Below are 24,724 nucleotides of genomic sequence, written 5' to 3' on the forward strand. Positions count from 1 at the left end.
ACCAAGCAGAGCCTCATTACGACAACATGTTGAGCTGCTTCGACACAATGGATTTTTCCCAAGGGCACCCCCTACAGTGTTGACTAGGCTGGTTATGATTGATCAAGAATGCATGCAGATCTGAAATAATGTAACCTCAGAGGCCTGTTAGAGAGCTGTGAGTGTGGAAAAATTTAACTTCTTTCATTATCCCTTGTTGCCAAGGTTTCCGTAAGGTCCATCTATAAATGTCGCATCTTGCCCCTTTGCCAAGAAACCCAGACTGTATGAAGGTGTGATCCAGCATATTAGTGAAGTTACGAACTAACTACTAGTTACTTTGCTATGGGAAATGGAGTCCAATGCAATAAATATGGCCCAAACAGACGCTGACTTGGCATTTTACCTATGTGGATTTGATCAGTGTCCATTTTCTCACCTGGTCCGTCTTGCTCCTGCTCTCTCTCTCCTTCCTCTCCAAGTCCATCCTCATCTCTCCCTCTCTACACTGACACACACAAACACACACACACACACCCACACACACACACACACACACACAAGCTCAACTAAAACAATGACATATAATCAGTGTTGGACAGTAACTACGGACATTTACTCAAGCAATATATTGAAGTACAAATTTAAGGTAACCTGTACTTTACTTAAGTATTTGTATCTAATTTTTATTTCTTTTATGAAAATGTTTTAATTTTAAGTAAAATTGTTAAAGCAGGTAGTGTAGTGTGTTTTTTGTAGTGTAGTATCTTACAGTGTGGTATAGTAGGTAGGAACTGAATAATATGTCCACCTCTGCCATGATCTGATAAATGGTAAATTGTCTGTATTAGTATCGTGCTTTTCTAGTCCTGATGACCACTCAAGCACTTTACAGTACAGTTTTACATTACATATATTACATATATTCAGTAAATAGATGTCAGAGGATTGTCAGAATCCACATTTGAGAGCAGTATATGAATACACTGCTCACTAAGTGAAATCACTGTTGAGTCCACTGTATGGAATCTGCTGTGAATGTGGTCTTCACTTGTTTCTCACCTGCTTCTTCTTGCTCTCTGTCTCTGTAGAGTTCATCCTGCCATCTCTCCCTCTTAGCATTGTCGACCAAACAGAGAATTTATAATCTAATAAGAGGTATAAATGGATCCACATGGATTTATAACATTATTCTAATGGAAGACTGGGTTTCTGTGCGCAATCATTTCAATCCGACCCTCTCACCTGAACCTGGCTGTTTCCTCTTATAAACATATGTCTATGGAAAAACAGACATTTCCAGTGAGTGAGGGTTTGTTGGAATGTTTCAGTACATTGTCTATTAATGTAATAAATAAATACCATAAAGCCAAACTCTAAGAATAAGACATATTGGGAATACTCTAACCAGAATAATTAAGTGTTCAGTTAGCTTGTTGGCTACCAGTGTGCAAGCAGAACAAGCTCAGACAGCTAATATTAGCTGATAATGTTGAATGAACTACGTTAGCTTGTGGTCTCTGACACACTGTGGAGCTGTAACAAAACATTCTCTGATTTTAAAATAACCAACAATTTTCTCTGTCGGAACATTCAGCAGTTTCATTTCCAACTTACATTTGTTCTCATGTCCCGCTTTGAGACGAAGCTTCTTCTGCTACTTGGTGCTAAAAGCTTGGTGCTTATGACGCCATAGCGCCACCTACTGGTATAATATAATGACTGTTATTCATAATGACTTTTTAGGGCAGGGGCTCTTCGGCTCTGCAGGTCCATGGGATTGTGCATGGATCACATTTAAGGGTGCCTGCCCAAGCACCCTAAAAAGTTCCTAAAATCACCCCTGGGGCCGGAGTCATTCATAGCTTTCCAAAGAATACACCAAAGATTTATTACTCACCCACCTGCTCTGTTCAGTTGTGCTCTCACAATATTTGAAAAAGACTGAAATGCACCTTATACGGTAGATTTTTGTCCTTGTTACTTGGTTAGTGACCCAAAAGCAATTTTCTTCTTATGATACAGTTACATTTATCCCTCAAGGGGAAGATCTCTGTGCTCCCTCTTTGCAGGCCCCGAAGCAGGTGCAGGTTAAGTATCAGATCTCAAGGATATCTGGGGATGTGTAGCCATGGGCAGAGAGAAGACCAATATACCCTGCTCTGGCTGAAGAACTGCTGCCTTTATTATATTTTAAAATATGTTTATTAAATTATGAAACTAAAATCCAAAAGCAGCTCACTAATGTACTGAAAGAAGAAAAGTGGGGAATGGCGCAGGAATAACCCATTAAATGTCGAAATGGATCCAGATAAATGGGCGGAGCCAGCAATATTTTTTACACTTTCCTTTTTTTAATACATATATATATATTGTGTTTCAGGCATTTCAACTTTATTGACAGGACAGTAAGTGTGAACTGCGGAGAAAAGAAAATGGGGGAGGACATGCAGCAGGAGTCATGCCAACTTTCTTTCACATGGCAACATAGGGCATGAGCCTTAGAGGAGTTATCCCATATGAAGGGGGTTGAGATATAATGACTATTAGTTCCTTATACAGGCTCTCTCTGAGGTTTCTACATTTTTTTCACCTGCTAAAAGGGTATTTTTTGGTAGTTTTTCCTTACTTACTTGAGGACAGAGGATGTCACACATTGTTAAGCCCTATGAGACAAATTGGGATTTGCTTCATAGGGTCTTGATTGAAAACATTGGATGCTTCACTTCTATCAATAAACGTTCGCCATCTGCTAAAAACCCACATCAGTCAAACTCCACACAAGTTCGTAGTGCAGGGAATGTACCCAGGACCAAGTCATATACTGTGACAGTCCGAATCCACCTGACTTATTTTGAAATATTCATTGATGATATTCAACTGGAGAAAAAACCCCCACCTATATTCATTTTGCAATGACAACCTTTAAAAGATGAAGCCACAGAGCTGTTCTTCGGTACAAGAGGATGGAGCGTATTAATGCATCAACCGGAGAGAAATGGAATCAGCCATGCTGACTTCGAGGATAAGATCATGACTGCAGTGATTCTACACTTAAAACATGAACTATTCTCTTCTGCTTACTTTCATATCTGCATGGAATATTAGTGACAACAGAAGACTGCAGTCATCCGTCGGAGCTTCTAGGCAGCGCATTAGTGGGCTGCTAACCAGCCCCTGGAGGGAGACATGATTGAGAGCTGTTGTCAGTGTGAGGGCTCCCTCATGTCATGTGTCGCTGCACTGTGGAGGCTTCCTCTCCTACAAACACACACTCTCCCTGGGACATCTCAATCAATACTCTGCCATCTCCAGATACATACACACTTCCTGTTTGCAAAGTACATGTGTGCATGTGAACAAACGGCATCAATGAAGGACACACAGCAGCCAGGAAATAGGTAACTTTAACAATTTTATTTGTGAAAAACTACAAGCAAAATTCATAAATAGACATTTCTATTTGAAGCAGAGGAAAATGATCAGGTTAGCCTATAAGCGCAAAGTCGTGCACATGCCAGAAACATGTAGTATTTTAACATTATAAGCTAGACAAGGAGCTGTGATCTGCTGAAAATGCTGCATACATTTCCACACCAGGAACATAATGTGACCATTTCACAAGGGGAAACAATGACACATCAGCTATAAGTAAAACAAAAGTAAAACTGGATTAAACAAAGAATGGATTATTGTACTGTCCCTACATTTTTTCCCCCATTTTTATTTTAAACCGAGCAATAACTTTAAAAGCATTGTACAAGACATTGTTATAGGAAGAAATGAGTTTGTATAATACACTTAATTGGAAATTCACGGTTAAGGTTATACAGTCATTAAAACAAGCATTCTATATTTGGGTCTCTGACAAACAAAGCTAAAAAATGTAACCATCTTTACACAGTAAATTAAGGTTACTGGTCGCACACAAGAACAGAACTGCTTGCGCGGAAAGGAAACAGGAACAAAAGACTTCAGCTCTGATGCCATTATTCATAGTGTTTGCTTTTGCACCTTTTTAGAATTCTATTTACAAGCAATAATTCATATACTCAGCAAATGGCCATTTATCAATAATTTAACAATGAATCCTTCCTGTTGGAGTACTCAGTCAAGTGAACGGTTGCAGATAAGGCAGGTGAAGAGATGGCTTCTCAGGCCCATTTCTGACAGATTGCATCACAAAGCAGGGTTTTATTCTCATTAAAACTCAGACAGAACATTTTCCCCTTTTGACTCAGAGGTCCCACTTTTTTTTTTTTTTTTTACTTCTATTCACATTGCTTTTCCTCACTTTGAACACTGATTCCATATTTGTAGGCAATAAAGTACATAATTACAAAGATAACCTTCAGTTTAAGAGCAGAACAAAAGTTATGAACAGACATCTCCTGGACATTCCTTACAACACAGGTGATTATCATCCATACGTGTGAACCTGCAGGGCTGTATTTCTAATGTCAACACAGATCAAATCCTGTCGCTCAGGAGTTTTCTGGGATGCATTTTCCTCAACTAACCTGGTTTTTGATGCTCTGGGAGCCTGTGTTATTCAGGGGCGGCGACATGTGCTGTGGTGGTCCAGCAGAGTGAAGAGGAGATTTGCTGAGGCTTCAACTCAGCGGCACCAGACCTCTCATCTTCCCACCCACTCACACACACTCAGTCTGCTCCACATCACCTGCACGACGAGGCCACGGCCACCACTGAGAGCAGAGCCCAGAGGTTTCTTTAACTCTGCTCTGACCCTTCTCTGCCCAGATTTAGCCGCGCACAGAGACAAGTGGACAATAAGAACACCATTTACATGGATTATATTAGTCTTTATTTAAACTGTTATTCATCTCACACATTAGATAATTGCATTTCAAATTGTTATTCATCTGTCTATGTATCATGTCATTATGAAATTCCTTTGGTCCTTCAATAAATAAAACTAAGATATCATATACACATTTATTCTTTATACAATTTCATACAGTTAAAGAAAATTATGTTGGTCTAGTATCAGCTAATGTGGAAGTGAATTAAAACCCTTAAATAAGCCTTGCTGTTCTAAAAATTGAAAAGAGCAATTAAGTTTTATTAACTACTGCAATATTATTTTTTGCCTTCAATGACAGGAGTCTTAAATTAATAAAAAAATAAACACAAGTCAATTGAATTGTCAATCTTTGTAACTTGTTTGTGTCTTTGTACTTGTTTTGTGGGATTTATCAGGTTGAAAAAGTGAAGATTCAAAGTTGTCTTCAGGACCACCAACAAAATAAATGAACTCGATTCACAACAGCTTGACACAACAGGTCTGTTTTTACAGTTCAATATGGTTTGACCAAGTGGAACTACGCGGAACCCTCCTTCAGTCACAACAGAATAAAACCGTCTGGCTCAAGAGATGAGAGAATAGCTCTACCTTCTGCCAGGAAACTCAATATGTAAGTATGGGATGCAGAAAAATATCAACAGCTTTTAGTGTTTTACACAACAGCCTACACTGTACAGTTAAGGACATAAGATACTGTATAAGAGATCTGCTATAGCATACTAAATCATAGACAGTCTAGTTGAAAACGTCAGGTGGTTTTCTTCTGACGCACATTGACCTGTACAGAACAAGCAGACGGACCTGATGGAGGTCCAGACAGTGTTCAGAGTGAGACAGTGTTGTAGAGAAAAGTGAATGAGAATTTGATTCATCAGCACTTTGTCACATTGAGTGAATGGGCAATCCCAGATCTGCAAAACCGCTTCACAGTGTATCTAGCACCAGTGTGTGTGTTTGTGTGTGTGTGTGTGTGTGTGTATGTATGTATGTGTGTCTGTCTGTGACTCGAGTCATGTCCTATCATTTTCAAACTGTAAGAAAAACACCAGAGGAACGATCGATCGGCAGAGCTACACAGCAAAGCATCAACATAAAAAGGAGAATATCAAAGTATACAGGTGCAACAGGTAATAAATAAGGGTAATAATAGTTTAAAGTTATTAAAATGATGGTGGTTATTGTGCCCAGCGAAGAATTCTTCTTTACAAAAACAAAAAAAAAGTCGACTTGGCCTCACATCCACGTACAAATATAAAACAATACATACAAGTGTCTGGATGCTACCGCAGGGGGCGTTTGGGATGGGGGCATTACTCTTTGTAGAGCAACTCTCCTCGCCTGTGCCACGGTTGTAACCACGAGGGAAGTCCTCCAAGCAGGGCGTTTGTTTTCCCTGACAGAAGCATCGCACTGTTCCTCTCAGGCAACCAGATCCTCTCTGCATCCAGGGGTGGCTCATGGAATGGAGGCAGGGCAGCAATGGGAAAAGGTGAAATCTCTCCCCCTATGGGATCCATAGTGTCCAAAACGTGGGGGGAAAAGGGGTAGTGGCGCAGGGTGAAGACTGTGGGGAAGGAATGAGGCGGGACCCTCAGAACGACTCGTCATGCCCCACAGAGAGATCCCCTTTAGGCGTAGAGGCGCGTGACGAGCCCTTGTCCATGCTCTCGGAGCCGGAGCTCTGGTGCTGCTGTTCAGAGCCCGCGCTGGACGTGATGGTGGATGAGGACGTGGAGGAGGAGCGGGTCTTCTCCTTAAAGTCTGTTATAATGACCGTCACATTCCCTACGGTAATGGCCAACTGCTGGGCGGTGCTCCGGTCGATGTTCTTCAGTTTGGGTCTGAGGGGCAGACAGAAGAAGAGAGAAAAAGAAAAGAACAAAAATGAATGACCAAAAAGGCCAACCACAATATGTGTGTGTTTCAGCAACAACAAGACAGAGGCTGCCAGCACTGTGGGGGTGGTTACACTAAATTGCTAAATTCATTGTGTGACACATGAACAGTCAGAACAAGTGTATATAAAGTGAGAGTGGGTGTTTAGTGTAAAAGATCATTTGTGAATCATTTGAGGTTTCCCACCAGCCTGGTGCTATATGAGTTTCTCTGAACAGAGGTGCTGAGAAGCCATAGATGTGAAAGTGTGTGTTCTGTGAGAAATGCTGCTACACACCTGGAAATGTGAGAGTTCTTGTTGGTCTTGGTTGCTGATTTTCCAGACTGTATGCTGTGTTTGTCACTGGGTGGGCTCTGGTGGTTGTCTGATTTGGGTCTGGAAGAAAACAACATACACAACAGGTGAGGACAAAACCAACACAAGGGACAAGATCCAGATGGAGGTAAGTTTGACATTTCCGCTGACCTGGTCTTTTTGCTGTTGGGCTTCTTTGTAATGGCCGGGATGATGTCCTTCTCTCTGTCGGGTTTGTCTTTGATTGGCTGTTCCATGTCGCTCTTGTCCTTCTCAGGGGTGTCTCCCTCTGGCCTCATGCTCTCTGGACGCTCGCTCTCCGGACGCTCGCTCTCCGGGCGCCCCTCGCCATTGGCACGCTCGCCTTCTGGACGCTCACACTCCGGACGCCCCTCGCCAATGGCATGCTCGCCCTCCGGACGCCCGCCCTCTGGACGCTCGCCCTCCGGACGCCCCTCGCCATTGGCACGCTCGCCTTCTCCGTCTGGGCGCTCCTTCTCTGTGCGCTCGCTCCTCTCCCTTCGCTCCTTCTTGGGTGGGGGAGGCATCGGGTATTGCTGAGCCACCTGCTGGGCAACCAGCTGGGAGTTGATCCGGGGTTTCCTGTGGAGGGAATCCAAGGCACAAACATGGATTAGCCTCATAGCAGAGCTGCGAGGTGACAGTGGCGACGTAGTGACACGGTTAAACAGCGGCTGACAAAGAGAGGCGACTGAACCTAGAGGAGGGCTGCGCCCAGCTGCTGCTGAGGTAGCTTTATGTGGACGCTTCCTGATGGAGCAGCTCTGTTTTGAGGGCTAATCTCATTAGTTCACTGCTGTAATAAAATGAATGCACAGGATCACAAGGTGGGACATTTGCAGCACGTCACTTAGGTCCTCTAATCTGATTACTGCAGGGTTGGCCCCATTCGTCACAGACTGAGATTCAGGTTGACATGGTGAAGCTGCTCCACACACTGAGCTCACTAGAAACCACAGAGCCATTCCGTCTCCCCTGTTTGACTAATTTACTCATTTTCAAACACATACACCAACAAACACACACCATAACCTCTTTTGAGTTTGATCCGTCTTACTCAGCAATGACAATAAATGCCAGGAAGATTAATGTCACATGAAACTTTTAAAAGAATCCCACGGATTTCCTAAAACTGGCAGTTCACATAAATCTATCCTTTTCTATGGTCTGTCACCCCTGAACTGAGGCAGACATGCAAGCAAGAGCAGCATCCTGCTCTATCCGCTGTGCAGATGAACAGGGCCTGAAGTTTCGAGGCAAAATGCTAAATCAAAGTCGAACCACCTGAGCATAAACACACGCACACACACCTACAGTATAATGGACACCAGCTGGCAGCATCTGGGAGGGAAACTGAGGACCTCGGGGAGAGAGAGAAGGATGACTGCAGTCTTCCACAGACTCAGACGAGACCTAACTGTAGCCAGCAACATGGATGATCACAGGCCAGTGCTGGGCAAGCATGGTGAGGACTACACCACAAGTGTGCTCACACACACACACAGACACACACTTGAAAAGATTAGCGTGCAAGCACACAGCCTGGCACGGCTCGATGGCCACTCAGGAGGCCTTTCAACAGGAACCCAACAAGTTATACTCGCTAGCTGAGCATAACTCAATCCTTCCAAAACCAATTCCAGTTTTGGCAGGAGGATATTTAGTGATATCCCACCAGTGAAGTAAAGGGCTCTTGATCCCGAGGACTGCTTTATGAGGCCTGTGGTCAAGTAGAGAGTTATGAAACTTGTAGAAACTGACAGTCTGAGCTTCAGGCCAGATAAACAAGTGTTCACTGCTGAAAAATGAAGCTCTACAAGAGAAAATTAATCTTTTTGGCTTTTTGCCGTACGAATGGGCCACTATAGAGTAGAGTTTAAAATCGAATGCGTGTGGCAAACACTGTCGAGGCTCAAAGCTGTGTCAGACTGATGATGTAGATATCAGTGACTTGCTATGGAGATTGGTTTTCTTGCCTCTGCACTTAAATCCTCTCAAGTCTTTCAGAGCTCACTCTCCAGTCTCTCTATCTTTTAGTAACCACGCACTTTAAAACTAACATTTTCTCTCCGGTTTTCAGTATAATTCTTTTACAACTTTCTGTGCTGCTCCATCACTCATTCAGTGTCCTCCTGCAGCAGCCTATTACAGACTGAGAGAAGCTGTCCTTGAGGAGGGGGTTGGGTCGCACAGCCGATCAGAGAGCAATCAATCGGGGCATAATAGAGCATCATGTCCTAATGCTTGCACTACATTCCAATCAATAGACCAGCTGTGGCAAATGCAATGAGCCCCGGACTGTTGATGCAGTATCCATTAGCGGTCATGGTTCTCTGGAGCCTTGGGATATTTCTACCTGCTGCCCTTGTGTTTGGCACCTTCTGGGGCATGGAAGAAAGTGAGAATTAAGCGGGTGATGTGGGAGCGAAATTTTCCTCCCATCCCAACTTAGCGTCATAATTGCCCGTTCCCATCAATTTGATCCCAATTCCATTTCAATCTAGAGTAATTAGTTCCCCGGCTGAGTTCCACAGGGAACAACAGTGCTCTCTCCTTTGCTGTTCACCATATACACATCAGACTTTTTCTATTAAATTTTGTATTTTTATTCTATTGCCTTTTTTAAATTCTCATGTCTACCTCAATCTGACCTGTCTGCTGTTGTCACAATTGCACTTCCCCAGTGTGTGGATCACGAGCAAAGATATTTTATAAAAGGTTGGCTGATATCAATTTAAATTCTTCCAAACTCATAAAGTTATTAGCCAAGGATTTCCATGTGCTGTCCTTCTGCCAATACAGTCCACCCCATGGGAATCCAGCAGGTCCCTGGTGTACCATTCCTGTTCCTGATCCACTCAACATCTTGTGGGAAACTGTCAACATGCAACTGAAGCACTGTGACAAAGAATTCCAGAGAGTTTTGGGTGAGCAGTTTGAGCTACATGAGAAAAATACCAGTGATCAAAGCTACAATAATGACATGTGCTCACCCACATAAACCCATCAAGAAAAAATATTTGTGTCTCTAACCCACAGTCATGAGCAAACAGATTCTGAACACATACGGCATTCAGAGAGACCAGAAATCTTTTTTTTGGCAGTGATAGCTATTAGCCAAGGAGGCGGTGAAGAAGTGATTGACTGATGGAAAAGATCCACACCTCCTCTGCCTGCTGCAGAGCTGGGGCCCTGGTCAGAGCCTGAGATTTGTGTCAGCGGCAGCAGAAGAAGTGGCCATGGTGTCAGAAGCAGCCCTGGTAGTTTAACTGTGATTCAGTGCCAGCAGTAAGTCAGCCATGAGGTGCTGCTGGCATGATAGAGCCAATACTGGCTTTGCCCAATTATTTATTTACTGACCAAACATCATGGCTTTGCACAGCACTGCTCTGAGGCCCATTAACATGCATGGAGACAGCATGACACCGTGTGTGTGTGTGTGTGTGTGTGTGTGTGTGTGTACACGCCACCACTGATTAAACCGTGGTGGCCCTAAACAGCTGGCAAAAGTCTCCCCAGTCCTGAAAATAATAAACCTAAGATATAAAATTAATTATAGCTCATATTAAAATAATCTGCACATTGTTAAGCATACAATATACCAATTACTAAAACATTGTTTAAATTGATTACAAATTAATAATATTGTGCAAACACCCAAATCAAACAGGAGCAATCTAGTGTATTTACAAACAGGTACTGGAAATGACACTGGGAGCAGGACCAGGAGTGAACCCCTGGGTCCAATTGCGAAAAGCTGCTCCAACCTCCAACTGCTGCCAATATATTACCGGGGAATGTGTGTGTGCATGTGTGTGTGTCAAGTGTATAAAGCCTTCTGTTGAATCATTTCCCACTGTGAGGGCTTACAGCATATTACCTCCTCTGTGCGCAACAATAGGCCGTGATTGACAGCTCCCCCTATGCTTGCCCCTCAATTCCACCTTCTAGAGGCAGGAGGGGTTCGGAGACTCCCTCCACAGGATGCCCAGAAATAACTATCATCATGCTTAAAAGCTCCTAATTCAGTCAGACTGACACCCATAGTTAGACTGCTCTGCTCTGCCTGAACCATCCAGGAACAGACACACCTCCGCCCAGCTGGTGCTCTGCTTCTCCAGCCAGGAAAAGCTTGTTGATGCCGCTATCACCAAGAAGCTGCTGCTTCAGACTGAACCATGTCTACAGACAACCAAAAACAATGAGGTTGAACACTTCATGGAGATACAGAGCAATAAAGAGAATGAGTGAGTGATGGAGGGTGTGGTAGAGAGAGGGAGAGAGAGAGAGAGGGGTGCAGGAAAGCCCTCATTAACACAGCTCTTTTATGTGAAGCACTGTGTGGAGGACAAGCAATTATTTCCTGCCAGGCTGAGGGAATGCAATGACAAACAGCTGAGGGAAGAGGAGAGAGGGAAGAGGAGAGAGGAGAGAGGAGAGAGAGCCACTGAAGAGCTCCAGCTATTACCATCACCCACTCGCTCATTTAGACTCTGTATATAACACAGTATGAACGTGGGCTCCTTGTGCTCAGTGACATAAAGCGCTGTTGGGAAACATGAATCCGCTATTCACGTGCGTCGCCAGTGACCTGCTGTGACCTCCATCACAACCTCTGCTTTGAGCACATCCCTCAGATTCAACATGTGAAAATGCCACAGGGCTAATGTTTGATCATGACGCCCCTCTATGAAACGCTGTCAACCATGTAACTGATGATCTATGTGCACACTTGTTTTACACCCTTACTATTATGTAGAAACATGTGATATCTGCCACCCCTCCCTGACAACAAGTATGGGGGTTGATGGAGCAGAGACCAGAGCTGCCTGCATGGACTGCCTCTGGTTTGTTGACCAGAGGCAGTCCATGCAGAGGCATTCATACATACAGATGTATGGTCTATTGTTGTATTGTTAAATGCTGAATGACAAAGCATGTCTGAGAAGAGCACTACACAGCCCCTGCCTGACACAGTTCAGTGTACATGAACAGACCTATTTTTTACTTTTCATTGGGATGTGAAAATTAACAGGTGGCAATAGGGATGCAGGATATGGATATTTCCGGCCGATACCGATAATTTCACGTTTCTTAAAAAGAAGTTCATAGCCTTAAGTTTATGCACACCTACGGGTAAATAATTAAATAATAATATAAAATTCCCATTATCGGGCCGATATATATCATGCATCCCTAGTTGGCAAATTTAATACCTCATAGACTATTAAGTTGCCATGGTAGTCAGTGTTACCGGTGATACAAGGTGTTCAGGCTCATACAGCAGAAGAGCGAGGCTGCCAACAGCAAAATCTAACGTTGAAGATCTCAGCATTGTTTCAACGCAAGATACTGTGCCAACATAATCTTTTCTTGTCAAATGCTAGTAATACCATGTTGTCACTACTTTATTACACAGTGGCCAAATTTCAACACCTTAACATCCATAAAGCTACTTTCAGATATGCAATGAATTTTGGAAATTTCCAGAGGTGCTGTGAAATTGTAATGTGAGAATGCAAATGTTTGAGTCAGATACTCCAGATATTTTCCATAACTTTTCCTGCCCCCCCCCCTAGTAAAATTTCCAGAAAATGTCCAAGTGAGCCCATGAGAGAATACAGCAGGACAATGTCGAGAAAATTCACAAAGCGCGAGTAGTTGTGAGGATGTTTGTGAGATGCAGCAGACGTAAATGTGGAGGAATAAAAATATCTCAGAAAAAGAGGAGACATGCACGTAGAAGACACAGACGAAGATGTCAACTTAGAAAGACAAGGAAATTCTAGAGCTCCTGGTAATAAGAACAGACACTGGTGTGGATGTGCTATACATAAAAACACTGATTTCTGCAGCTGAATATTTATATTTTGTGCTGCCTTCTGCATGCTCTCCGCAGCCACCACCCCTGGCCTGAATGCTGGAAAATGTCTGTGTTGTTGTGAAAACTTCTGACCTGGATAATCTTCTGCTGCGTTCTTCATATGTGAAATGCAAAGTCTGGAAAATGTCCGGACCCAATTTTCAGATCACGTCAACAGCTTAATAGACTACAGGACTTGCATTTTGTATTTATTAGAAACACCCAGCTAATACTACTTCTGCTATATAAATATATACCATTTACAACTGAATAATCATTATGGAGGATGCAGTTTGTGGTCCTGTTGAACTGCACTGTTATGTAGACAGGCGTTCCTACTATTTACTAGGGTAATTAGTGACCCACCTCTTTGTACAATGCAATCCACTTCAACATCATCATAAACTGCAGCCTTTAAAACAATCAGCTGAATCAAAACCTCATTAACACAGCTGTTCACATATTTGGAGGCCTGTTGTATTAGACTGCATTGGTGTAAGCAAGGTGTTCCTAATAAACTGAGGAGTGACTGCACATTCCCTGTGGGAACATTGTTGATCATGTGAGCCTGACGTGACTGAAGTGGTGTTGTCACCTCTAGCCATCCATGGGTAAAGCAATCTGTGTGAGTGAGTGTCTTAGGGAGGTTGAATGAGGATAACACCCGAAGAGCAGCCTGGGGCTATAGTGCTCCTCAATTCATTCCCACTGCCCACCAGAGGCATTAAGCATTCATTCTTTCATCCCTCCCTTCCAGTCAGGACTTTGAGGGCTTAATGTTACTGTCACTTCTCCCCCCTCTAACCACTTCTCCTTACCCTCCTTGTGGGGGTCTTTGGATCTCCTACAATGTCTCCATCAAATTTCTATAGGTACTCAGCGTTTCCCTGGATTTTTTAGCAGCAGCGGCAGTCTGGCCCCAATACACTAAGGATGTGTGGTAAAAAAACTCTGATTATAGCCATCACAGTGTCCAGGTGGCCCTGCTGGCAGTGCCACTGCATTGATGTGCAATACTCAGCGTCAACCAACAAGAGATTCTGCGCCTCTGCTCTTTTCTAAATCGATCACATGTAGAGCCGATCATTACAAAAACCAGCTGAATTCATTTTTATGTTCATGAATAAAAGAGGCTTTGTTTTCCTGCAACAATGAAGTTAAGACACTACGTTGTGTCATAATCTGTGGAAGAACTTCTCTCCTGTCTGCAGGAGTGTGTGTCTGCTCGTCTCTGTTGCTTACCAAAACAATCACATGTATTTAGTTATTAATCGATGTTGTTGGATCATGAATCCAAAAAACATATTACAAGAGAGAGTGAGGGAAATTCGGGGAAAACTGAAGAGAAATATCTGAACTTTTCAGCAACAACTGTGAACCTTATACGCCACGACGGCTGCCAGGAGTGTGTTTATCTGCTTCCCCTGACAGTGCCTGGCTATCTGAGGCTGCATCCATACCAATGAGTTGTTGTTTGAAAAGTGCTTTTTCAACCTTTTCAAACTAATATGCTCTCTGTCCCCATGAGCATTTCGGCTTTATGCAAGTTTTAATCCCCGTCCATAATAATATGTCTGAAAATGCATAAGACATGACCACTCATGTATACTGGGCAACCTACTCTTTTTTTATGAGGCTCTAAAACTCCGGAGTAGTGTGGGTGCCATGTATATCCGTAGCAGAATTGATGCATTTTCAAACAAAAACGTAGTAGTATGGATGTAGCCCGAGTTTCTCTACATTTGAGTGGGACAGATCAAGAAGAACTTGGGGAATTTATAGAGAAAATGTGTAAAAGACATTTCATATTCACACTCCCAACTCATCCCATTCCATGCCAGAGCTTTCAGGCTATGAACTGCCTGGCATAGGGGTAGACTGACAGTGAAGTCACTGCAAAGGCACTAAGCACGTATAAGTTACTTCCATCAGCAGCACTGTGTGACATTGCTCGGTATCACTCATTTGTTTTCCTCCTCTCTATTGCCTTTCCATCATTCTTCAGGTCTTCACTTTCTAACTGCACATTATCCCCCTCCCACCATCGCCCCTTTCTTAAATCCTGCCGTCTTTAAGTAGGTCTCTTCTTCACCCTCTCTCCTGCTGCTTGCCTCTGGTGGGCATGAGTTATCCGTCAAGCAGACAGTCTCTCTGTCGTGCTGCTGTCCACTCATTTTTCCTGCCCATTTGATTTAGTGTAAACTCGGCCTGGTTTTAATTTATTCAACAAATCATCCAGCAGCACTGTTATAGGGCTGTTATTACACAAAAACATCTATTGAAATCAATAATTTATATTATGAGCTTGTACTATAAAAGGGGCAGGGTCCTACTGTTACAGCATTACATGTTTGGTTTTGATATTTTTGAACATATTTGCATTTTAGGCCTATATTTATTTTGTTTTCAACTATAGCCAAAAAGTGTATTAATTTATAATTCTTACATTAACATAATCCATTCTTTCATATTGTTATATTTTTAAATTGCAAACATTTCATAAAGGTTCTAAAGAAAGAAAAATAACCACATGTGAAAAAGTGCCTTTCATTTGTTGAAAACTTACTATATAACTATTAACTGACATTAGAATAAATGAACTATATAGTGATATGCATCATTATCTGGAAATAATAAAAAGGTGATATCAGGACATGGGATTTTGGTTATATATCGCACAGCCTTACTATGTAACTGGTTGGTCCTATGGGTCGGACCTCAATACCAAAGCTCCACCTCCTGATCACTATGACGTCACTATAACAATATGGCAGCATCTGCATCTAGACTATTTTGGGTCCATTTTGTACAGTGAGGGAAAGTGGTGATGCATCATTCATCCTTATATAGAGTCAATGTTCTACACAAGGGGCACAACATAAAGCCATCAAACAGCAAGTGGGAAACCTAAGAGCTAAAACTGTAGCCAAGATTCAAATTTACCAAAGCAAGTTTTTCTGGATGTTAACTTCTCAGTAACATTTAGACTAACCGTGGCCAACTAGATTTGAAACTGGACTGAGGATCAATAGCATGAAAACGCTTGAAATTACAAGGAAAATTCTGGTTCTCATTTGTAGCAAATGGCACGTTGAATGCTTCTGTTCTTTTGCCATGCATGGATGGTGGTGCTGGTAGAAACAGACGAGGCTGTCCAGTCACCCCCTCCCTGGGTAATGATGTGCTTCGCTCTGCTTTAGCCCCTGGAGACTCTTGGCTGAGTGAGCACATCCCCCTTACAGCCACCCATAGCCCCCCTTCCTTCAACACACACACACACACACACACACACACACACACACACACACACACACACACACACACACACACACACACACACACACACACACACACACACACACACACACACACACACACACACACACGTGCTTCACCACTCTGTTTCTTTCCTTGTCCTCTTTTGCCCTCTTCCGACTCCTCAGCTCGCTGTGACTGCATGCTTAACAACTGCCTCGTTCCCTTCCTCCTTGTCCTCATATGCTTTATTCCCTGTAGTTTTCAGAGATGCCTCTCTCTCTCTCTCTCTCCCTCTCTGTCACGCTCATTTGCTTGCCTCATCTTTTTCCTGAATGGGAGGAGCCCGACAACTCTCTAAACATTTCTCTTGTTTTGTCAGATTGCCAAATTGGCTATTGTATTTAATCACTCACACTCTGCCAAATCCCATGAAGTAATTAAGAACTTTTAAATCCAGCAATTAACGTAAAGATTAGGGCTAACCGCTCGTGCTTAGGGTTTTAGTGCAGATGCTGATAATGCTGGATAAGCAAAAGCAGTTTCCTCTGAGCAGGGGCTGCTGTAGGGGCAAGGGGTGGGCGAGGAAGTGCAGATAAAAATTGAGCGCCAGCATGTCCCTCTTATGTAATTCCATTATCCAAGACAATTTGCCTTAATGCGACAGTGGGAGAATCCACGGATTATAATGACTCTATTCCATCATTGTAAAAGGCACACACAACGAGACACACACACACACACACACACACTGCAATCACTTTCCAATAATTCTGTAGTCTTAACAAACACACAGAACGAGAGATGCACTTTAACTTTTTTTGGCCCAAATACTAACCCCATCTTTATGGCTAAGTGTCCCTTAGATTCTATCCATTCTGACTCTACTTATCAATCCTGCTTCAACCATTCATAATCTGGGGATTTATGAGTTGCCCATATGGTCTCACTATAAAGCCACAGACTAAATGCAAAACACATTTACTTAAGCACATTAACATCTGTAAATATCCACTGAGTCATGGACAAGTGTGAGTAACTGCCTATGGTTGACTTATTTAAGTTTGCCACAGTGATCACAGCGTTTCTCCTGGGATGGAGTTGTAGCAGTGGAGATGAAGCGCATGTGTGCGAAAGTTCTTTAGTGTGCTTGCAAAACGCACCCTGCTGGGAGGTTTCTTTGCATCTGCCCGCACCAGAAAGGCTCTTGAGGCCTGAGTACATACAGAACATTTGCGAACAGTAATGAAAAGAGGAAATGTCTGTCTAGCTAGCTAACAGGCATTCATTCTTCCAATTACTCATTGTTAGCTGTTCCTTTATCCAGAATTCACTCGCATTACCACACCGTTATGTTAACATTTAAGTGTTAATTTACTTAAATGTAATGCTAGAATACACCGACAACATTTCTTTTAGCGAATCCTATCCAAATATTATGTAATGACAACATACCTATGTGCATTTGCATATTACAGTGGCCCTCGCACAAAGTAAGACCCCCACAAGGAATACCTTGTGTCTTTATAACAAGCTGGATCTTTCAAATTTGTTTATGTCACAGATTAAGTGCATAATTCCTTGTGTGTTCCTATCAAGTGAGTGTGTTTGCTCTAACTCTACTGAGCGATACTCCTGTTAAGTTGCAGTATTGTCTTCTCTTCTATGAATGATAATCCTAAATCTGTTATGAGCATTGCTCACTTCATTGTTGACATCTGACTGATGCTTGTTGTTCTCAACGTGGTGCAAAGTGTTTCATTCACATGCTTTACTCACAGGCGTGTGAATTGAAGTGAATATGAAGTGTCCATAGAGAGAAATGTTAGTTTCTAGAGGGATGAGAGTCCTCTCCACTCCTCACATTTTTTAACTGATTTAAACCTTTTAAGAACATTTTCTACTTGTCTTATTCTTAAAACCTATACAAATAACCCCTGTATATCATACTGCTATATACACAGCATATCAGTTGTAACTGTTTTGGTTGTGTGTATGCCTGCAGCAGTCTGGACCATATAAATGTATTCATTCAAGTCAGAGCGCTGGATTTTGCGAACAAGTGAGAGACACCCATTTGTTCTGTTTTATATAGGGCACAGATGGAAGCTACTTGAAATGGTTGACAACAGAGCAACAGTGCACAGATAACAGCGCAGCAGTCAAAGACTGAGGTACCTCAAGACTTCCTGTGATCCCCACCATCAATCAACTTTAGAGGGCTCCTAATGGTTTCTCCCTGGGCCCCGGGCTGCCAGAGGTGCATACCAAACACCACCACAAAGCAAACTGATGTACAGCAACAAGGTGTCACGTTCACACACTGATCAGGTTCAGATGCCAGAAACATTTAAATATGATAGCATGTGCCTCACAGGGGATGCCAATACGACCCCTTCTCTAATTACCAAAGAAGTCAGCACTGAATGCAGAGGCTGAACACTTTGGCTACTTGGACTTGTAGAATAACTGCGAGGTCAGGTGCAAAAAGCAAAGTGCTTTCTTGTTTAAGAGTCAAGAGTGGCAGAAGCTAGATTTAGCCTACTTGGGTATCATGTTACATCACTGAGCTGGACTGGGTCAACAGGTTCATTAGGCTGCACTCGGCTGGGGAGAGTGGGGCCTCTCTCCGCATGCTGATGCCACAGCTCTCGTTAACATATTCTTGCCTCCAGTAGCACAAATCAAAACGTCATGACCCACAGTTATCTAGCTTACCTACCGCTAGTAGGGGACCAGGTGTGATTCAAGTCTTGTCAAGTGTAAACAGTTATCTGTAAATTACCATGGTTCGTGTTAACTGTATATTCTCAACCAACACTGGTGGAAACAGCAAGTATCTCAGCGGTCCTGTACATACCTGGCATTAATAAGGGCCTTGGATAATCCAACAACAAGTGAACAGCTCTTAGTATGTCAGTTCACACCTGGCATTAGTATGCGTCACCATGTGCTGTTCAATATGCAAATAAATTCACAATTTCTGTTTGCAAAAACAAATGTGTTTTAAAAGGCAGGTGGCAGCACTGCACTTCCTGTGCCTGTCTGCCAGAAATGATAAGAAGTAGAAACAATGAAGACCTGATCTATTCCTTTGAATTTTTCAGGCAAACCACATCGCCCAAGATATGGTGCACGCTCATAATACACAGCATCCCAGCCGGCGTTTTTGAAAATACTTCAGCTTGTGCAGAGGGCATCAGGTGAGTAGGTGGTCTTTCACTTTGGCCCAGGACACATTTGCATCCACAAGAGCGTGGACATATGCAACCCAGGCCACCGCAGAAAGTGGCCTGAGTGATCTGAGGTGAGCCACTTGTGACCGGATCACCTCAGACTAATACCAGGTAAGAGCAGGATCAATTACCCCGAGCAGACTGTAAATTATGGATGTATCGATCGTAAGGGGATGGAAATATTCATCTGATTTAGATTTCACTTAAGTGAGGTAGGTTAACCCTGTATGACTCAAAAGTGCAGCTAGAAACCACATCAATGCGCTACTGTCTGCTGGCTGCAACCCAGTATTTCTGATACATACAATTTAGCAGCAGTCTGCCAGAGGGAGAGAGAAAGGGGGAGAGAAAAATAGAAGCAAGGGAAAGGTAATTTAACTAACTCACCTAAATGTTAAACATTAAGTTAAATATATATTTTATTATCTATTGATATTCATGAATGCACACGACACCATCGTTCCCAGAATGGCCATGGGGCACGCTGGGACAACTAATGTAGGTCGTCACATCACTACTGCAACTTGTTGTACCAACAGCTTTTCCACAATTCATGAATATGTGACTGATCATGTTTTTGCCCTAAACTTCTGCTACATCAACATTCTTCTTACTACAGTCAGCTGCTACAGCCAATACTAGCTGACCTTTGTCCCAGGACACAGGAGAAAAACAGCTACATTTGGCAACGGAGGGAGGAGCGTGTGGAACTGGCTCCCACACATTTACACCTTCCAAAATAAGCTATTTCAAATATGCCTTCAATATAATCATGTCACAGTGTCTGCACAAGCCAATACCTAAACCGATCTCTCCTGTAGCACCAAATCATGGCTACAATATTGACAAAAGAGGTGTTTCAACTCTGATCAGCAGTGAGGAACTCTAATTAGTGAACACACATGTCCTCGTGCATAAAAACACATTTAAAGCAAAGCATCAGAAAAAAGCAGCGAACATCCACACATCGCCTTGAGTGTGAATCGTTTGGCTAAGAGCATGTTGCTTTGTCCCATGCTTTGCTGGAACACATCACACAGTGAAGAAAAGACAGCTAATTAGTACTCATTAGAATAAGAGGCAGCCCCACAACTATAAAATTGCATTAATCAAAGGTTAACAATTCAGATCAAATAGTGACTTGCAACAAACACTCCAGTGATGTCATGTGCTCCCATTTACAAAATACAGGCAACTGGGCTGTTGCCAAAAGCACAGTGGCAGGATGGCTACGACGCACTTGTCTCCGCTTCCTGCTTTCGCGCAGCGAGCTCAGCCTGCATCATCAGCTGTGGTCTTAAGCTACACGCTGCTGGGAAAAGCTCATAGGGGGAGGGGAGCCACACAATTAGGATTGAGCTGAATCTTTAGGATTCTCAGTACAGCAGCGCCAAGTATGCTCTCCCCCGTTTTTGCAGTGCACCATGGGTGTCAGTCGAGCCACTCATTGTAAAACCACAGCTGGAAAGGTTAGAGTGTAGGGAACTTGTCAACAAACCCACAGATGACTAATCTATGTCTCCACTTCTTCATACAACTGATGATGTGAGAAAACAAACTCACACCGTGACACACACAACTTATCATCAAACACCTTCCCCAGAACAGAAGGAGGAGGCGTCAGTATACACCTAAACCGAAAGGGAATCCCGTCATGATATTCAGGTTACATGCTGATTTCATCTCAGTTTCCCATAAGACGCTGTCTTTGAGTGACATCACAACATTTTGAGTTGAGCTCAGGGGAAATGTCTGGAACATACGAGCCACCTGTTACTATAAATGCCAAAATGATTAACCTGAAGATGTCCTTTTTTCTGAGAGCAAAAAAAAGTAAAATTCACTTCAAGGAACAAAGCAAATTTGTAGCTGATTTAAATTTGGAAAATTATTATATTATAATAATCGCCTAATATATGTTAATCATAGGTATTAACAAAAACGTATATATATTTTTTTACATTTGAAAAAAAACTAGTGAACCTCCTCTAAACACAGTCATACCAGGTTGGGTATAAAATGACACTGGCTTAAAATACACAGCACAAGAGAAATGTAAAAAAACAACATGTGGAGTTGGTGTCTCTGATGCAGCTTACAACCACTTTTCCTGCCCTAAGAAATACAATCATTCCTTCACCGTGCAGCAGCTCCAGGCACAATAAATCTTACTTGTCAGCCCAATATATGTAGGAAAAAATCCTGTACAATCCTACAGGTAACTGAAATGCCCATGCATGCATTCACCTCGTTTCACTGCATGGAAGAAAAGAAAGAGGAAGGCAGCCAGTGCCTCTCGCTGCAGCTCTTGTTGATGCACTGTAGCTGTACAGCCATCATGAAGTATGGTCCCTCTCCCCCAGCCCACCTCACCTCACCCCCCTCTGGCTAGTGAAGCAGCCAGCCTACCTAGACCAATGCACAGAGGCAACGCAGTGCTTCAAAAAAAAAAAAAAAGAAATCTGTGGATTAATCCAGACAACGGCAGAAGAAGATGTGTGTTTTTTGTGTTTTTTTGTCAATCAACAAGTCCCTGTTAGCTCGCAGACAAATAAGCTGTCGATCAAAGTTGTCATTCCCATAAATTGCGATGCAACGCTGCTGCAGCCAGCCAAGCAAGGGGGGGAGGGGGGGTGCGCTCAGACTGGAGGGGAGAGAGAGAGAGAGAGAGAGAGAGAGAGAGAAGGGAGAGGGAGCTGGAGGTTGGAGAGAGAGCTACGTTACCTTGTGGATGTGCCCTTCCTCACATCGCAGATGCTGCATTTAAAAGCCTCGGCGGTGTTCCTGAAGGTGCACACGCTACAGTCCCAGTATCCATCGTCTGCGGTCTGTTTGGCTTGTCTTTTTGGCCTTTGCAAAAAAAAATCATAAAATAAATGACACAGACGTTAAGGTCAAGTTAGTTAAACAAAATGCCAAGAACGTTTCTCCACGAATTTACAAGAAAGGTGGCGGTGACCAACGTAACCTGTTGTGCGATATAAAAGCTACTCTCCTGCACAAAGCATGCTGGTGTTGTCATTAATATTGGGTTCGAGTCCCGGTTCGTGGAGCTCCTTGGTTTGAATGTGTCCCCCTCCTCAGCGGAGGAGCGGACGACCATCCACACCGTCCGATTGTATCGCCAGGCTACGTGCTAGCAGGCAGGCGAGCGTTGCTAAAAATTTCGGCATCGACGCTTAGCATGTCGGCTAACGAAACGGATATCACACCGTGTCCATTTCGACAGTGACCCTCCGAAAGGCTTCTCGGAGACGGAAGAGCGTTCCGGGGAATGCCAGGCGTCTCCGCCGAAAAAAATCCCTTTGTCTGTTAAGTGACTGGGGCTGCGAGGGGAGCGAGAAGCCGCCATAGTGACTGCACTATTCTAGCTAGCTGTGGCATACCAACTGAAAAAGGGAGAAACGATCCCCGTGAAGCGGAGAAACGCATCCGAATATCGAGCCGCGAGGACGCACGGAACGGCTCGAAATCGACAGCAGGCGGTCGCATTACCTGGTAGGGCTCTTCTTGTCGCCCATGGTGGAGAGTGGTCCTCGGGAATAAGAAGAAAAAGCGGCCTCCTGTTTAATTGTCAGTGAGTGTAGTAGGATCCAGATCGAGCCGCTGCTGAGGCTGTTGGCAGACAGGCTCCACTCAGCGCTGGCTCCAGGCACCGCACAGCGACTGACTGCACCGCCCCACGTGGCCCGCTGCCGCCCAATCACAGCGCGCCTCGGTTTAAAAGTCTCGATGCTTATTTAGTGGCTTTTTTTTTTAATGAATAAAACCAGAGATTCTTCAGAGACATCACCTCGACCCACACACACACACCTACAGGCAACAAGTGGCTAATCTGTATAACGTTTAAAACAATAATATCAGATATTGAGGCAGGAGGAGATCTGTTGATAAAAAACAATCTCTTTTTGATTCTCAACTTTATCTGGAAGAAACACAAGATCACTATTCCAGCTGATTTAAATCAATACATCACACCACTCCTCATTCATCTTCTTCAAGATGCTACTGTGGCTCAGGGGGTAGAGCGGATCTTCCACTAACCAAAGGTTCAGCAATTCAATCCCAGTCTCCCAACAAACAATACACCACAAGGTTCTACTGGGATGCTCACCCATTCTGCATGCCGAAGTGTCCATGGGCAACCCTGAATTGTGTGTATGTGATAAAGAAGGTGCTGCACATAGATGTGCTGTATGAATGTGTGTGTGAATGGGTGAAGCACTGTAAAGCACTTTCATCAAGACTTAAAAATCACTATATAAATACAGCCCTCCATAACCTGGCTCCCCATACCTGTTGGACCTTCTTCATCTTCCTGTGCCCTGCGCTCTTCCTCAGCTGCTCTTCTCTCTGTCCCCATATTAAAACTCAGCACTGTGGGTGGCAGAGCCTTTGGACATCCCTGCCACCTCACATCCTCCAGCCGGACTGTTCAAATCCCAACTAAAAACACATCTGCTTTGATCAGTCACCATAAAATCTTATCTGTCCCTTACTTATCACTTTTTAACCCCTGGTCTTACTTTTAGTCCCTCTTGTGTTCACATATGATGTACTGTTAGGTGTCTTTGCCTCTTAACCTGATTTTAATCTTGGTTTAACTTCCAACCATTCTAGAAAGGCGCAGTGAAATGAGTGACATAATAATTATTATTATTAATCTATGGATAATAATAGCACCTTTTTAATTATTATGGTGTTATACAGTTATCCATGATGGACCAGTTACATTTCTGCACCATCTTCTACTTGTTGAACCTGATGACCACTTGAAGCACTTTTACAGTCCTTTTTTCCCCTTCATACAAACACACTCATACAGTGCATTTGGGGTTCTGTATCTTGCCTTCAGCATGTGGAAAGGGGGAGACTGGGATCGAAGCCCTGACCTTCTTGTTAGTGAACGACCTGTCCTACCTCAGGACCGACTAAATGATCTGATAGTGCAGATCATTTAAGCAATGCCTCTCACACCTTAACTCAGTAATTCATTTGAATTTTAAAACCACAACATATTGTTATGTTGTGGTTTTAAAATTATCTCCAGGCACTTTATATGGTAAGGTCGAGACCTAACAATATTACAAAGAAACCCAACAACAGTCTTTTTAATTTGTCCAGCAATTTTCTTGCATGGAGGATTAGGTATATCTGCTCAGATCATCACTTGTCTGCAGTGTTAATAGTTATTCTCAACAAAATTACCCCTTTAAAACCACAAGCAGGTTTTCTTGTGAGCTCTCTGCAACATCAAGTTGAATGGGGGAAGATGGAGTCTTGGCGCAGGACACATTGTCCTGCTCTGTTTAATGAAATAAACACGTCCACAATGTCCAGATTAATTCAAGATT

At 43.2% G+C, this 24,724-nt stretch overlaps 1 protein-coding gene across 1 annotated transcript; it reads right to left on the reverse strand.

Moving 5' to 3' along the window:
- Positions 1-4,787: 4,787 nt before the first annotated feature.
- Positions 4,788-23,048, reverse strand: rybpb (RING1 and YY1 binding protein b). Its single transcript, XM_035152416.2, has 5 exons — positions 22,866-23,048; positions 22,095-22,220; positions 7,167-7,598; positions 6,978-7,076; positions 4,788-6,645 (listed from the first exon to the last, which is right to left on the reverse strand). The coding sequence occupies exons 1-5, from the start codon at positions 22,889-22,891 to the stop codon at positions 6,396-6,398; spliced, it is 933 nt and encodes a 310-aa protein (XP_035008307.1). The 5' UTR covers positions 22,892-23,048; the 3' UTR covers positions 4,788-6,395.
- Between the last annotated feature and the right edge of the window lie 1,676 nt (positions 23,049-24,724).

Source organism: Hippoglossus stenolepis, chromosome 3 (genome assembly GCF_022539355.2).
Source record: "Hippoglossus stenolepis isolate QCI-W04-F060 chromosome 3, HSTE1.2, whole genome shotgun sequence".
NCBI lineage: Eukaryota > Metazoa > Chordata > Actinopteri > Pleuronectiformes > Pleuronectidae > Hippoglossus > Hippoglossus stenolepis.